Here is a 17,336-nt window from a genome sequence, read left to right as displayed (position 1 = left end):
AGGTAAGTCATTTTAATATAATGACATTATGGTTAAAAGTGTCTGGTTAAAATGTGCAAACTAAGGAGTCTTTTAGAATCAGTTTAGATGCCAATTCCCTACACATGTATACAAAAACAAAGGTGCTTTTTAAAATCCATGTAAGAAAATTTATCTGTACTACTTAGCCAAAAAATATGGAGAAAAATTCATTTACTGCAATATGTCTTGAATCTTCAATTTCCCTGCTCTCCTCTAGACACCACTACTACTTTCCCAACACAGAAAATACTTTTTTGTTACACAGGTGTGTTCATGATAAGCAGAAGGCACATGATAAGCAGAAGGTACTGTGCCTGCCACGACGGGCAAAAAAGTTTAAAATAAATTTGCTACCAACCACTTGTCACTGGTCTTGCCTGAGGAGCAAGGGAGACCCATGGAGCTGGGCCTCAGTGCCACTCATTCTGTTCCTTTCTTACCACTTCTGCCACCTCCAGGTCAGATAGGACTTGTCTCAGGATAGAGCACCTTGAATTTCTCCTCAACAAGGAAAAGTCAAGATAGGGAGCTGAGCTGGTACAGAAATAAATGGAAGGAAATCTACAAGCATATGTTTTCTTCAAGTGAGCCCCTAACTCCATGCATTATAATCACCAGGATTCTTTGCTAAAAATATTTATTCTTTGAGACCACACTGGGTCAACTATTCCAGATTCCTCTGGATGGGGCAGAGGGATTGATAATTTAGAGATTTATGGCAAGCTTCTAAAAATGAGGTAATTATATGTCTTTGATGGCAGTGACCTCAAGAGTCTGGAAAACTCTAGGATAAACTTGGCACATTATTCTGAAGAGGGATGTTTAAGAGCATATGGTGTCCAGTAGACTGGGTTCAAGTCCTGACCTGTCATGGAGAGTGTCTGTTACTTAACCTCTTGGAGTCTCAGTTTGCTGAATTCAGAAAACTAGATAGGAACATAGGCGTGAAGCACTTACACAGCATCTGGCATTTACTGAGCACTCAATAAATAAAAGCCTTATTATGAAAAAGCCTGTCAAATAAACTTGAATTTCTGTTACAAAACAAGAGATTTTCCAGAAAGCTGGTCCTTTCAGACTGTGTCTCTGTCTGCTCTGCCTGTATTCAGACTTCCTTAAAAGGTTTAGGAAGCTCTGATCTGAGGAAAGAATGTCTTTTTTTTTCTTTTTCTTTAATGCATTGCTATTAACTAGTCCTTTCGTTGAGATCTTGCTGTTCTTAGTGTTTGCTATTATCTAGCAAACTTTCTTTGAAGACTTGCTATTATAAAGACCCAGGACTGACCACAGCTGAGAAAATGAGTAATGCTAACTAAAATACTTTTAGTTAGCTTTAGTAACTAAAGTAGTCTACTTTAGACTAAAGTAGTACTTTAGTAGAATAAAGTAGTACTTTAGTACTTTAAAGTAGTACTTTAGTAGACTAAAGTAGTACTTTAGACTACTATTAGTAGTTGTACTTTAGACTAAGGTACCAGAATGCTAAATCATTGATTTTAAACAAACAAACAAACAAATGTGGAAGGGACTGTGAGTACCGTATTGGCATGATCAGCATATTCTTTATCTGAGTCAAGCTGTAGAGAAGCCACATATCTTAAAAGGTAACATTTTTTTAAAGTGAAAAATTGTATTCACAGAAATAAAGTAGGTGCTAGAAGCTAAAGTCTGTCCTATAATCTGCATGCATAGGCATCAGAAGGTCACTAAAAAGGAGACTGACTCACAACAAAAGGACTCTGTAAATCAAATGTTAATGGCAATAGATTATGGTATAATTTTTCTGCATGTTCTGGAATCTTCCGTCTCTTGCCTAAAGCTGCCTACAGCCATCTCCACTCAGGATTTACGTTTGTCATCAACACTGACAAATTAGTTAAGACTTCTTTCCTGTGAACACCAAATTCAAGATCACCTCCAAAGTTGTCTTCTCTATTGGTGTTTCTCTTCCCTGTCTTTTCTGTGAAGGCTACAGTGTACTTTTTATAACTTCAGCAAAAGTTACTTTCTAGTTGTTAATTCATTAAGCTTAAAGACTGTAACCTGTTGAGTCTTTCTATATCTGAAAAAAATGTTACACACATATTTATCAGGTATCTGTCTGCCTCTTAACCATCCATCCATCCTAATTCTGTTTAAAAATAAAGAAAAAATAATGACTATCAAGTTCCTGTCCCTAAAAGTGTGACTTCTGAAATGCTACAACACCTGCTACATTTGAAATTGTACCTGGCTGATTCCAGGACTGGTATAAGAAATGTTCAGGGTGAGTCTGTGATATTTGTACAAGAAAGCAAAGAAATAATAAAATCTTGATTGTTTTATATCCAAAGGACTTTGAGATCAAAACAAAGGAACTCCCACTGAACAAGGTGGGAAAACTCATGCAATAAAAATAAAATCAGGGGCGCCTGGGTGTCTCAGTGGGTTAAGCCTCTGCCTTCAGCTCAGGTCATGATCTCAGGGTCCTAGGATCGAGTCCCGCATTAGGCTCTCTGCTCATCAGGGAGTCTGCTTCCCCCATCTCTCTCTGCCTGCCTCTCTGCCTACTTGTGATCTCTCTCTGTCAAATAAACAAATAAAATCTTTTTAAAAAGAATAAATAAATAAATAAAATCAGATTATATTCATTAATATAAATGGAGTATATATTTTAAAAATGAGTTAATAAGGATACTTAAAGAGAAGATATAGTCAAACAGCAATAACAACAAGAGAGAACACGAACAAAAACTTTATTGATTACCACCTGAGTATTTAGAACACCACTTCCTTACTCTGGAATTGGCAATGAAAGCAAAATTTAATATTTTCCTTGCTGCTCTCCTATTAACTGTATTTTAGTGTAATCAAATACTCTTAGCTAATAATGGAAAGGGTTTTTTATTTTGGAAGAATTTAATAAATGAGGAGGAAATACCAGAATTAGAACATTATCATTTTGCACTTTTTAATAAAATAATTGTTTTAGGCAGGGGGAAAAAAAATGGAAAAAAATGGGAAAAAAATGATGGGGAACTTTATAAAGGAGGAATTAGGCTGTTATCACCAGAACATCAATGATCAATCTTATGATTATTGAAAGTGAGACAGATATTTTATACCTCTTAGAAGCATTATTCCTAATGTTGAAACTGAATTTATGCAGACTTCTAGATAATCCAGTTTTTAAGGAAGAATAACTCCAACAATTTAAATAACATCAAAGAAAGGAGACAGATAAATCAAGAATGTATGTAGTTCATACTATTGGACAATTTACATGGCTTTTGCAATGTGACAGCATGCGAAACAAGAGAAAGGATTTGAACAGAAGAAATTCTAGGTGAACAAAGACCTCAGAAACAGAGCAACCAATCCATTGTATATAATTTGAACACACTACTTTAAAATAGGTATTTTGAGACAAATGGGAAACTACCACATGAAATGGTATTAGATACAAAAGAATTGACACATTTTTAGATCTGATAATGGGATTTTGCTAAAGAAAAAGATTCACAATTCTGTGAGATGTACACATCATTATGTAGTCCCCCACCTTACTCTTTTAACTTTATTCTTGATAAATTTTTTTCCTTGCCCTGAAGTTGGCTTCATCTGAAGTTAATATAGCTACTCGTTTTCTTTTGATTAGTGTTAGCATGGTATTTCTATCCTTCTTTAGAGAGAGCCACGTTTCTGAGCTACATAATTTTTGTTTAGCCTGAAAAAAACCTACCTTAAGATTTATATTTTTTTTCCTGCAGGGAAGGACTGCTTGAAAAGAATTTCCTCACGTTTTGCTTTTCTGAAGATGTCTTCATCTGTCTTTCACTGTTTTTGCCACATTTTTTAAAATTCCAGCATAGTTAACACACAGTGTTATATTAATTTCAGGTGAGCAATATAGTGACTCAGCACGTCAGTGCATTACTCAGTGCTCATCATGATAAGTCTACTCTTAACCCCCATCACCTATTTCACCCATCCCCCGACCCACCTGCCCTCAGTTCATTCTCTATAGTTAAGAGTCTGTTTCTTGGGGTGCCTGGCTGGCTCAGTGGGTTAAAGCCTCTGCCTTTGGCTCAGGACATGATCCCAGGGTCCTGGGATTGAGCCCCACTTCGGCCTCTCTGCCCAGCAGGGAGCCTGCTTCCCCCCTCTCTCTGCTTGCCTCTCTGCCTACTTGTGATCTCTCTCTGTCAAATTAAAAAAAAAGAGGGGGGTCTGTTTCTTGGTTTGTTTCCCTCTCTCATCCCTTTCTTTCTCCCCTTCGCTCATTTGTTTTGTTTCTTAAATTGCATGTGTGAGTGAAATCATAGGATATTTGTCTTTTTCTGACTGGCTTATTTTGCTTAGCATTATACTCTCTAGATCCTTCCATGCCATTACAAATGGGAGAATTTCATTCTTTTTATAGCTGATATGTCATTGTGTATGTATATCACACCTTTATCCATTCCTCTGTCAGTGGGCATTTGGGCTGTTTCCCTCGTTTGGCCATTGTAAATAATGCAGTAAACTTCGGGGTGTATATATCCTTTCAAATTTGTGTTCTGGTATTCTTTATTCTAAATAGCTAGTAGTGTGCTTAATGGATCATAGGGTATTTTTACTTTTAACTTGTTGGGGAACCTCCATATTGTTTTTCACAGGGGCTGTACTGCTTTTCATTCCCTCCAACAGTGCAGGTTTGTTTTTTACCTATATCCTCTCCAGCACCTGTTCTTGAGTTTTTGATCAGCTATTCTGATAAGTATGAGATGATATATCCCTGTGGTTTCGATTTGCATTTCCCTGATGATGAGTGATGTTGAGCATCTTCTAATGTGTCTATTGGACATCTCTATGTCTTTGCAGAAACATCTGTTCATGTCTCTGTTCATTTTTTAAATTAGATTATTTGTCTTTTGGTGTTGAGTGGTGTAAGTTGTTTTTTTTTTGAGATTTTAATTTAATTCTAGATGGTTAATATACAGTGTTATATTAGCTTCAGGTATAAAATAGAGTGATTCAACAGCTCAAAACACCACCCTGTGCTCATCATGGCAAGGGTACTCCCTAATCCCCATCATCTATTTAACAAATTCCCAAACCTACTTCCCCTCTGGTAATCATCAGATTGTTCACTATAATAAAGAATCTGTTTCTTGGGGCACCTGGGTGGCTCAGTGGGTTAAGCCTGTGCCTTCAGCTTAAGTCATGATCTCAGGGTCCTGGGGTCAAGCCCCGCACTGGGCTCTCTGCTTGGCAAAGAGCCTGCTTCCCCCTCTCTGCCTACCTTCTGCTCTGCTTACTTGTGACCTCTCTGTGTCAAATAAATAAATAAGATCTTTAAAAAAAAAAAAGAATCTGTTTCTTGCTTTGTCTCTCTCACTCTGTCTCTCTGTGTCTCTTTTTTTTCCTTTGTTTTTGTTTCTTAAATTCCACATATGAGTGACATCATATGGTATTTGTCTTTCATAGACTGACTTGTCTTAGCATTGTACTGTCTAACTCTGACCATGTCATTGCAAATGTCAAGATGTCATTCTTTTTTATGGCTGAATAATAATTCCATGCCCATCTTCTTTATGCATTCATCAATTGATAGACACTTGGGTTGCCTTCATATCTTTTTTTATTTTTATTCAAATTTTTATTTAAATTCTAGTTAGTTAACATATAGTGTATTATTGGTTTCAGAAATAGAATTTATTGATTCATCACCTATATACATCTTCCAGTGCTTATCACAAGTGCCTTCCTTAATAGCCATCACCCACCTAGCCCATCCCCTGCCCATCTCCCATCCATCAACCCTCAGTTTGTTCTTTCAGTTAAGAGTCTCATGGGTTGGGGGACCTGGGTGGCTAAGTGGGTTAAAGCCTCTGCCTTCAGCTCAGGTCATAGTCTAAGGGTCCTGGGATCAAGCCCTGCACTGGGCTCTCTGCTTGGCAGGGAGCCTGCTTCCTCCCTCTCTCTCTGCCTGCCTCTCTGCCTACTTGTGATCTCTGTCAAATAAATAAATGAAATCTTAAAAAAAAAAAAAAAAGAAAGTCTCATGGGTTGTTTCCCTCTCTTCCCCCACCCCTTCCCCTATATGCATCTGTTTTGTATGTTAAATTCCACATATGAGTGATCATATGGTGTTTGTCTTTCTCTGAGTTATTTTATTTGGTATAATACTCTAGTTCCATCCATGTTGTTGGAGATGGCAAGATTTCAGTCTTTTTGATGCCTAAGTAATATTCCATTGTATTGTATATCTCTGTGAATATACCACATCTTCTTCATCATTCATTAGTCAGTGGACATTTGGGCTCTTTCCATAATTTGGCTATTGTTGATAACGCTTCTGTAAATACCAGGTTGCATGTATCCCTTCAAATCATTGTTTTTGTATCCTTTGGGTAAATACCTGGTGTTTGTGCCAGTACCATACTGTTTTGATTACTACAGCTTTGTAATAAAACTTGAAGTTTGGAATTGTGATACCTCCAGCTTTGTTTCTCTTTTTCAAGATTGCTTTGACTATTCAACATCTTTTGTAGTTCCAAATTTTAGGATTGTTGTCATGTGGAAAATGCTATTGGTATTTCGATAAGGATTCCATTAAATCTTTGGATTGCTTTGTGTTTGTATAGACATTTTAAACAATATTTGTTCTTCCAGTCCATGAACATGAAACGTCTTCCCATTTCTTTGTGTCATCTTTAATTTTTTTCATGAGTATTTTATAGTATTGAGAGTACAGTTCTTTCATCTCTTTTGTTAAGTTTTTTTTTTTCCCTAGGTAGTTTATTACTTTTGGTGCAATTATAAATGGAATTGTTTTCTAAATTTCTCCTGCTGCTGCTTCATTATTAGTGTAGAGAAATGCAATGGATTCCTGTAATTGATTTTGTATGTACCCTGTGACTTTACCGAATTCATTTATCAGTTCTAGTAGGTTTTTTTGGTGGAGGCTTTTGGGTTTATTATATATAGTATTATGTCATCTGCAAATAATGAAAATTTTACTTCTTCCTTACGAATTTGGATGGCTTTTATTTCTTTTTGTTGTCTCATTACTGTGGCTAGGACTTCCAGTGCTATTTTGAATAAAAATGTAAGAGTCAACATCCTTGTTTTGTTTCTGATATTAAGGGGAAATCTCTTTTTTTCCCCATTGAGTCTGATGTTAGCTGTGGGGTTTTCATATAAGGCTTTTATTATGTTGAGGTATGTTCTTTCTAAACGTATTTTTTGAAGGCTTTTATCATGAATGAATGTCGCATGTTGTCAAATGTTTTTTCTACATCTATAGAAATGATCCTATGGTTTTTATCCTTACCTTACTGATGTGACGAATCACATGGATTGATTTGCAAATAATTGAACTGCCCTTGCATCCCAGGAGTAAATCCTGGTTGAAACAGTGAATGATTTTTTTTTTTTTTTACTGTATTGTCAGATTTGATTCACTATTACTTTGTTGACAGTTTTTACATCTATGTTCATCAAAGATACTGGCCTGTAGGTCCTTTGTGTGTGTGTGTCTATGTGTGGTGTGTGTGGTGTCTTTATCTGGTTTTGGTATGAAAATAATGCTGGCCTTATAGAATGAACTTGGAAATATTCCTCCTTCTTCTATTTTTTTTTTTTTAGTAGTTTGAGCAAAATAGGTATTATCTCTTCCTTAAATGTCTGCTAGAATTATCCTGTGACTGTGTCTGGTCCAGGACTTCGGTTTGTTGGGAATTTTTTTTTTGATTACTGATTCAGTGTCCTTGCTGGTAATCAGTCTGTTCAAATTTTCTATTTCTTTCTGCTTCAGTTTTGGTAGTTTGTATGTTTCTATGAATGTATCCATTTCTTCTAGGTTGTCCAATTTGTTGGCATAAAATTTTCCTAATATTATCATACAATTGTTAGTATTTCTTTGATGTGTTACTATTTCTCCTTGTTCATTTGTGATTTTGAGTTCTTTTTTTTAATGAATCTAGCTAAAAGTTTATCAATTTTGTTGGTCTTTCCAAAAACTATGTCCTGGTTTCTTTTATTTATTTATTTTTTAGCTTTTATGTCATTCATTTCTGCTCTAATACTCATTATTTCTACTGGTTTTGGGTTTTGTACTTTTTCTAGCTCCTTTGGATGTAAGGTTAGGTTATTTGAGATCATTTACTTATTTACTTGTTTATTTTTTATTTTTTGCTTCTTGAGGTTGGCTTGTGTTGTGTTAAACTTGCCTGTTATAATTGCTTTGCTGCATCTTGATTTGGACCATTGCATTTTCCTTTTCATTTGTCTTCATGTAATTTTTTAATGTCTTCTTTCATTTTTTGGTTGACCCATTCTTTGTTTAGTAGCATGTTATTTAACCTACACGTATTTGTAGTCTTTCAAGGGTTTTTCTTGTAGTTGATATCTAGTGTTACAGTGTTGTGGTCAGAAAAGATGTATCATATGACTTTGATCTTTTCAAATTCATCAAGAGTGTTTTGTGGCCTGATACATGATTTATTCTGGAGAATTTTCCATGTGCACTTGAAAAGAATGTGTATTCTGCTGTTTTAGGATGGAATTTTCTGAATTTATCTCTTAAATCCATCTGGTCCAGTGTGTCATTCAAAGTCATTGTTTCTTTGCTGATTTTCCTGTTTGGATGATCTGTCCCTTGGCATGAGTGCAGTGTTGAAGTCTCCAACTATAATAGTACTAATAGGTGTTTTCTTTTTCCTTTTTGATAAGTCTAGCTGAAGTTTTATCAATTTTATTAATTTTTTCAAAGAACCAACTCCTAGTTTTATTGATCTGATTTTGTTTTTGTTGTTTCTGAATCATTTCTCTTCTAATCTTTATTAATTCCTTCCTTCTAGCTGGCTTTGGGCTCTGTTTATTATTCTTCTTCACCCTCCTTTAGGTGTAAGGTCAGGTTGTTTGAGACTTTTTTTTCTTCTTCTTCAGGTTGGCTTGTATTGCCATAAACTTCCATGCTAGAGTTACTTTTTCTGCATCCTAAAGATTTTGGACCACTGTGTTCTCATTTACCTTTGTCTTCATGTAATTTTTTATTTCTTTGAGTTTTGGGTTGGCCCATTCATTGTTTAATAGCATGTTATTTAACCAACATGCATTTGTCGTCTTTCCAGATTTTTTCTTGTGGTTGATTTCTAGTTATACAGTGTTGTAGTGCTGTGTTCAGAAAAGATGTATGGTATGACTTTGATCTTTTTGAATTTTTTAAGGTTTTTCTTGTGGCCTAATATGTGATCTATTGTGGAGAATGTTCCCTGTGTACTTGAAAAGAAAATGGATTCTGCTGTTTCTGATGGAATGTCCCGAATAGAACTGTTAAGTCCACTTGGTCTAATGGGTCATTCAAAGGCATTGTTTACTTGTTCATTTTCTCTTTAGATGAACTATCTATCGATTTAAGTGGGGTGTTAAAGTCCCCTACTATTATTGTTACTATCAGTTAGTTCCTCTATGTTTATTATTAATTGTTTTATATATCTGGATGCTCCCATGCAGGGTGCATAAATATTTACAATTGTTATATCTTCTTGTTGAATTTTCCCCTTTATTATTAAATAACGCCTTCTTTGTCTCTCTTTACAGTTTTTCTGTGGTATGGATATTTTAATGATACTAATTGTTCTGATCCTGGAATACAGAATTTCTATTTGTTTGTCTTTTAAATTTCTCTCATCAGAGTTTTATAGTTTATGGGGTACAGATTTTCCTTAGTAAAATTTATTCATAAGTATTTTATTGTGTTTGATACTGTTATAAATGGGAATGCTTTTCTTCTGTTTTAGGTATTTCATTGTTAGCATCTTTTTTTTTTAAGATTTTATTTACTTTTTTGACAGATAAGTAGGCAGAGAGGTAGGCAGAGACAGTGAGAGGAGGAAGCAAGCTCCCCGCTGAGCAGAGAGCCTGATGCGGGGCTCGATCCCAGGACCCTGGGACCATGACCCGAGCCAAAGACAGAGGCTTTAACCCACTGAGCCACCCAGGTGCCCCTCATTGTTAGCATCTTGAAACACAACTTAGTTTTCATGATTTTATATCCTGAAACTACTGAATTCATAATCATAAATTATTTTCTCAGTGAATGTGAACATTAGTAATCCCCATCTTACATGTCACTCTCTAGAAATGTTGCATCATGTTCTTCTTTACCTAATTATAGAGAGCACTATTTCACTGTATCCATGTCAGAATGAACTATTCCCTTTCAAATATTTTTACTCTTATTAGCAAAAATACAAGAAGATACATTAATTTGTATTTCTTTCATGATTTGAAGAAAACATATTTCAGTATATATTAGCTAGTTGGATTTCGCCTCTCATGGTTTTCTGGATGTATTGACTAGTAGGTTACCTTGAAATCTTAGTTGTCCAAGTTTTGGATATTTTTACTTAAACTTCTATATAAGGAAAAATGAGAGAGACTACATCAGGTGATGACAGGAGACACAAGTCTTAAAATTCACTTATTTAATTGGAAATAAAGGGGAATATTCCTGATGTAAATATTAAGTATTAGATGCATATGTTACATAGTGCTTTTTAAAATAGGAAAAAGTTAAGTGTTTATGTCAAAGTCGAAAAAATAAGCATTCTGCAATTTCTTTTTTTTTTTTCAAAGATTTTATTTATTTGACAGAGAGAGCTCACAGGTAGGCAGAGAAGCAGACAAAGAGAGAGGGGGAAGCAGGCTCCCTGCTGAGCAGAGAGCCCAATGTGGGACTCGATCCTTGGACCCTGAGATCACGACCTGAGCCTAAGGCAGAGGCTTGACCCACTGAGCCACCCAGGCGCCCTCATTCTAGCATTTTCTAGCTTCAGGTGTTATCAGTCTGTACAAACACAAAGGCAGTTTGGCATAGTTCCTGGTAATATAGGCAATCTCAGAATGAACTTTAAAAAGTTATCTGATACCATTCCCTTAGTACGATATGGAATTAAATCCATAAAATATTTAAGGGTAATAGAGAAATTAACTTATTTGGACATTTCTTTATTCTTTTACTCTCCTAGATTTATTTGATTTAATTATAATTTCACAGGCTGCACCTCATGACAGCTACTATTTTTTAAATTATTTCTAGAACACACTGGCTTCTCCATTGTCCTGTCCTTAATATTCATCCACCAGAGTGTGTATTTCCAGCATTCATTATATTTGTTTACTGCCTATTAAATAAATGTATTCTTGGGAGCCTTTTAAATATATATTATTTGACCTTAAACTGATATTATATGTTACTGTATATATTATATACTATAATATATATTATATACTATATGATATTATATATGTTATGTAACCTTAAACTGATGTCCATTTGCTTACTTTTTATTTTCCCTTATCCCTGCCAGAATCTCACTATTGCCAATGGGAGTATATTTATCATTTGTAATCCCAAGGATCCCTATCTTCCTCCCACTTTTATTGTTACTGATCAACCCATGATCATGTTCCAGAAAATTGAGACTACTGACAGTGTATTATCTAAATAATAGGGGAGATACTGAATGTAAATTGAAAATATGGCTGCTTCTCTTCCTGTCCTTAAATGTTTCTAGTAGAGATATTTCTTAAGCCTTAAGTTAGCAGATGGTCTTACAGGAAAAGTCTTCATTATTCTCTGTATCCAGGTTTTCCTAGTTTAGAATCCTCAAATGGAATGCATGATAAACTGATTATCTCCATTTTCATACAGTTTTTTTGAGGTAATTTCCAAAAGAAGCATTTCTGAAGCACTTTTCATTTATCTTAGCACCATAATCTATATTGTAAGCAATTGTTTAGCTTCTCAAATTGAGTAGCACCTTTCACCTTTTGAAATTCTCTACATAAAATTAATAAGTCAAACTGAGTTGTATTGAATTACAGAACATTTTGGCAACACATAGTCTGCTTCAAAGAAATAGATCTGAGTACACTTTGTTTTTTTTTTAAACTAGTTCTTATACAAATTTGCAATCAGGCAACATAAATGAAATAACACAGTAAACACCACAACCCACACATAGATAATCATTATTTTGCTCGATTTGTTTCTTCTCCATTTCTGTCTGCCTACACACATGCATATGGTTGTAATTATGTGTGTGGGTATTCATGTAGGTACTTATATTCATGTATATGTATAAATATAATTTCACAATAAGCTGAAGACACTATGATCGTTTTCATCTTAAATATTATAGAGCATATTCATGTGTGAATATTTGCAAATGTGAAATGTGTGTAGAGTCAAATGTTTGCACATATTTGTGACTCTACACAAATATGTGCAAATGTGAACAAATATGTGCAAACGTGAATATAAGCATATGTGAAAATCACATATCCCATTAATCTTTTTTTTTTTAAGATTTTATTTATTTATTTGACAGAGATCACAAGTAGGCAGAGAGGCAGGCAGAGAGAGAGGAGGAAGCAGGTTCCCTGCTGAGCAGAGAGCCTGATGCGGGGCTCTATTCCAGGACCCTGAGATCATGATCTGAGCTAAAGGCAGAGGCTTTAACCCACTGAGCCACCCAGGCGCCCCCGTTAATCTTTTTTATTAATAATTATTTCTATGCTTTGTCAATATGTCTTTTCAATCTGTTAATCTAGAAGAGCTCCCTAACTTCTTTTTTTTCCTAATTTCCTATTTTTTTTTAATTTTATTTTTTCAGTGTTCCAAGATTCCTAACTCCTTATTTTTAAAATATTGACATTTGGTTGACACCATGCCAGATATTTTACAGAGTGTACAACAATCTAGATTTATTTTACTGTTTTCCTATGTGTACTATTTTTTTTTCTATTGACATTAAAATAGATGTATATATATGAAGGCTTGGTTAGATTCAGGATAACCTTCCATTTACTTGTTTTCAAAAATCTATCTTTGGTGAGTCTTCATAGTACATATTCCATATTATCAAGTTGGTATAAAGGGTATTGCTTTTGGATATCATTGCTTCTTGGCATTTTTTGTGCATAAAGCCATATACTTTAAGTTAAAAGATGTATGTAATATGTTTCAATTAATGCAGAAATATATTTTTGCATTAAAATCTACAAGATTTTCTTCAGTTCTTTTCTTGCTTTAGAGTAAATTCCATTAAGAATGTAGCCTGAACAGCCTCTGTTCTTCAGTTTGTTTGGTTGTTGGTAATCTGACATGGAGTTGGGATCAGTTTTCTCAGTGGTACTCAATTTTAGATGTTAGAAAATTCTTTCCAAATGTTTTGAATGTGTAAAATATTCCCTTAGTCTTAAAGATTAAAAATTGCATGGCTATACTCAGAAAATTTTTACTTTTTCAAAAAAGATTTGTATTTATTTACCTGAGAGAGAGTACAGAGGGAGAGAGAGAAGCAGACTCCCTGCTGAACAGAGAGCCCAATTCTGGTCTGGGTCCCAGGACCCCCAGATCACGACCTGAGCTGAAGGTTGATGCTTAACTGACTGAACCAGGTGTCCCAGAAAATTTTTGCTTTTGACTCTACACTCACTTTGACCACTACTCAGATAAAGGAGACCCAACATCTCCTTCATTGCCTCCTACAGTTATATGGTATTCCTTTGAGTTGATGTACCATTTTTTTTTTAAATTTTAGAGAGTACCTTAATTTGAGCATTTGCACTGTTTTAAATTTTTGCTGTAACCAGTGGTACAGTGGATAACACTGGCACCAATTTTTTTGACCTTATTTGCAAAGGACTACATGTAGGTTGGACGCCTAAGCAGTAAATTTGCTATCCAGTGTTTCATGGTGGTGTCAGATTTCCCACAATATATTTTGTATCATTTTACCCATATACACCAGTGAACTATGAGAATAGCTTCCCCTCGCCCAACAAGGGCAATAGAGTGTTTTGTCAATTTTTGTAGATTTTGATGTACTAAAAATTAAGAAAAATTTAAAATATCTCTTCATTTGAAATTGTTTTATTATGAGTGAGTCTTAGAATTTTTCCTAAATTTAAGCATATTTATGCTATGTTCTCTGTCAAATATATTTTTATGTTATTTGCCCATTTTTTTGAGAATTTGCTTTTCTTAAATACTTACAGAAATATAATAGGAAGGACGGGGTGGGAGGGAGAGAGAGGAAAAGAAAGCATGAACACAGAAATTAAACATCTATGTTAAAAATCTGCACATATATTCTGGTTTTAGTTTGAAGTGTGTGTATGTCTGTGTTCCAGGTTAGTTTGTTTGTTGTTGTTTTTGTTTTTTTAACAGTGAAACTTATTCATCTTTTAATGCTTCTGAATTTTGAGAACTAATACCCAGGCTTTCCAAATCCAACTTAGATAATTAATAAATGTGTTCTTGTAGTACTTGCATGGTTATTTTTAAACATTCAGATTTCTGATTCATTTGGAGTTTTTCCTAGTGAACATAATGATATACAGTTTAAATTTTACTGTTTTTTTAATAACTATCAAATTGCCTTTATTTTTTAAGATTTTTTAATTTATTCATTTGACAGAGAGATCACAAGTAGGCAGAGAGGCAGGTAGAGGGAAGGGGGAAGCAGGCTCCCTGCTGAGCAGAGAGCCTGGTGTAGGGCTTGATCCCAGTACCCTGAGACCATGACTTGAGTCAAAGGCAGAGGCTTAACCCACTGAGCCACCCAGACACCCCTTGAATTGCCTTTAAAACATTGATCAAAAACTCTTTTTTCCCCGAGACTTAATCTACTACATATTATCCTTTCATAGGTACTTGGGATAATCTACTACATATTATATTTTACGTATATTACCAATTTTACTTTTTGTTCATGTGATTTTTTGTTCACTGATTGTTCATGTATAAATAGCATATTGTTTTATGAGAAAGGCATTTTCCTTTATTTTAATATCTGGTAGTTCCAATTCTATACTGCCTTACTGATCTTTTTTGTTTGTTTCTTTGTCTAGTCATTTTTTTTTATATGACCTTCATAATGACCCCAAGTCTTGGTAGTTTGAGTAGGAACACAGTAGATTTATATTTTACCTAGTGTGGATTGATGTTTTTATAATGTTTGATTGTTAAATTTTTAAAAATGGTGTTTCCTTCCATTTTTTCAAAACTACTTTTGTGTCCTTCTGAAGTATTTAAAAATTTCCCTTCTCTGGGTGTTGCACTTTCAGATTTTAAAAATGTATGTTAGAAAAAGCAACCAAAAACAAGTTGCTTTTTCTGAACTGCATTTTTTAAATCTGAAAGGAGTGGGTATACAGATGTTGTATTGATGTTTTTTTTTTTTTAACTTCTAATGCTGTTTCATCCAGGCAAGACTATTTTTAGACAGTATCTCTTCATTCTTGTTCCCAGAAATCAGCTGATGATTAATGGATATATTACATTGTTGGTCACTTATAGACCTTAAAACAGAAAGAATGAAAAACAAGTTAACTCAGATTTTTAAAATATCATTTATTTTCCTCTACTTCTGATATCTGAAAAAGTGATGAATAATTTCCACCTGACAGCTGTTACTTGTTTTCTCTCTTAATTCATTAAAAATAAACTCATTGAGGGGCCCCTGGGTGGCTCAGTGGATTAAGCCTCTGCCTTTGGCTCTGGTCATGGTCTCTGGGTCCTGGGATCAAGCCCCGAATTGGGCTCTCTGCTCAGTGGGGAGCCTGCTTCCCCCTCTCTCTCTGCCTGCCTCTCTGCCTACTTGTGATCTCTGTCTGTCAAATAAATAAATAAAATCTTTTAAAAAATTAAACTCATTGAAAGAATTATCGTATCTATATTCATGCTTTTGTCAATATTTTAATTTTGAAAGGAATTTTTCCCCCCACATAACACAATTGCAAAATGCTCCCCTGTGACAACCACAGATGTGCCCATGGAATTCTAAATGTTTCTTCTGAAATATTTTTATACAAAGCAACCAAAGGCTTTCTGTGAATTTTCCTCTGTACAGGTCATGCTTCTGATTGGCACATACCACCTGCTCAAAGCCAAACATTTTTTGTGATTTCTATTTATCAGGGTCAGAAGGGGATCTTAAAAATCAGAGAATGTAGTATTTACAATTTGATGAATAATGCTTTAATACCTTAAGTATTAAAAAATCCAACAGTATGTGAAAAGCAATTTGCATATTATTAACTATAAAGTGCATAGGGAGAAATTAATTTTTTGCCTTTATTGATATCACAATAGGAATATTTATAGGTCTGAGTAATTAAAATATCTGAGAGTTAATTCTTTTAGGATTTCTGAGTGTCTCACACATAATTCAAAAATTAAGTTATAGGGAAATGAGTACTGTTTGAGCCCTAAACTTACTGTTCTCTCTGCCTTCCTTTTTTTTTTTTGTATAAAACATTTAATTTATTGGTCTTTTGGGGGTATTTGATGTATCTCCAGTGTATTACAACTGAGCCATTAATCTTGTCGCTTCATCAACATTAACTGGTTCATTTTCTTGACACTCCTGAGGAATCAGCTGTTTCTGCAAATGTTCAAGGGAAAGGCCTCTTGAGAAACGTGCAAGTTCCTTTTGTATATCTACAAAAGCTTTATTCACTCTGGTAACTTTTTCATTATTCACAATGTTTATCTTCTTAAGGTTAGTGGTAACTGGTTTTGCTTTGTTTTTAGACTTAAAGTTTTTTTGGCTGGCTATATGAAATACATTCCTGGACTTCTGCCCTCTTAGTTTGTTCTTAGCCATTGTCTTCAATATCCTCGTGCAACAACTCACGCTCCGGGTGACGCCATCTACACCCACAGGATCTTCCCTCTGCCTTCCTTTTTTTAAAGTTTTTATTTAATTTCCAGTTAGTTAAAAAAAATGATAAATTCTAGTTAGTTAATGCACAGTGTAATATTAGTGTCAAGTGCACCATGTAGTGATTCCACACCCACACATCATCCATGCTCATCTCAGCACGTCTCTCCTGAACATCTATCACCTGTTTCACCCAGCCTCTCCTGACCTCCCCTCTGGGAACTGTCAGCTTGTTTTCTATAGTTATAAATCTGTTTTTTGGTTTACCTCCTCCTTTCTTTCTTCTGCCCTTAGTTTGTTTGTTTTGTTTCTTAAATTCCACATATGAATGAAATCACAGGGTATTTGTCTTTCTGTGACTGATGTATTTTGCTTAGCACAATAACACGCTAGCTCCATCCATGTCATTGTAAGTGACAAGATTTCATCCTTTCATAGCTGAGTACTGTTCCATTGTATATATACACCACTTCTTCTTTATCTGTGTGTCAGGCAGTGGGCACTTGAGCTGTTTCCATAATCTAGCTATTGTAGATACTGCTGCTATAAACATCAGGGTGCATGTATCCCTTTGAATTAGTACTTTTGTATTCCTTGCGTAAATACCTAGTA

General features: G+C 34.8%; 1 protein-coding gene across 1 annotated transcript; it reads right to left on the bottom strand.

Moving 5' to 3' along the window:
• Positions 1 to 4,855: 4,855 nt before the first annotated feature.
• LOC116864069 (ribosomal biogenesis factor-like) lies at positions 4,856 to 16,728 on the bottom strand. Its single transcript, XM_032851266.1, has 3 exons — positions 16,354 to 16,728; positions 6,591 to 6,596; positions 4,856 to 4,871 (listed from the first exon to the last, which is right to left on the bottom strand). The coding sequence occupies exon 1, from the start codon at positions 16,665 to 16,667 to the stop codon at positions 16,365 to 16,367; it is 303 nt and encodes a 100-aa protein (XP_032707157.1). The 5' UTR covers positions 16,668 to 16,728; the 3' UTR covers positions 4,856 to 4,871; positions 6,591 to 6,596; positions 16,354 to 16,364.
• Positions 16,729 to 17,336: the final 608 nt, after the last annotated feature.

The sequence above is a fragment of the Lontra canadensis genome, unplaced genomic scaffold (genome assembly GCF_010015895.1).
Source record: "Lontra canadensis isolate GAN:19392208 unplaced genomic scaffold, GSC_riverotter_1.0 scaffold5, whole genome shotgun sequence".
NCBI lineage: Eukaryota > Metazoa > Chordata > Mammalia > Carnivora > Mustelidae > Lontra > Lontra canadensis.
Note: the sequence above shows the minus strand (reverse complement) of the source record. Positions and strands in the feature narration are given on the sequence as shown.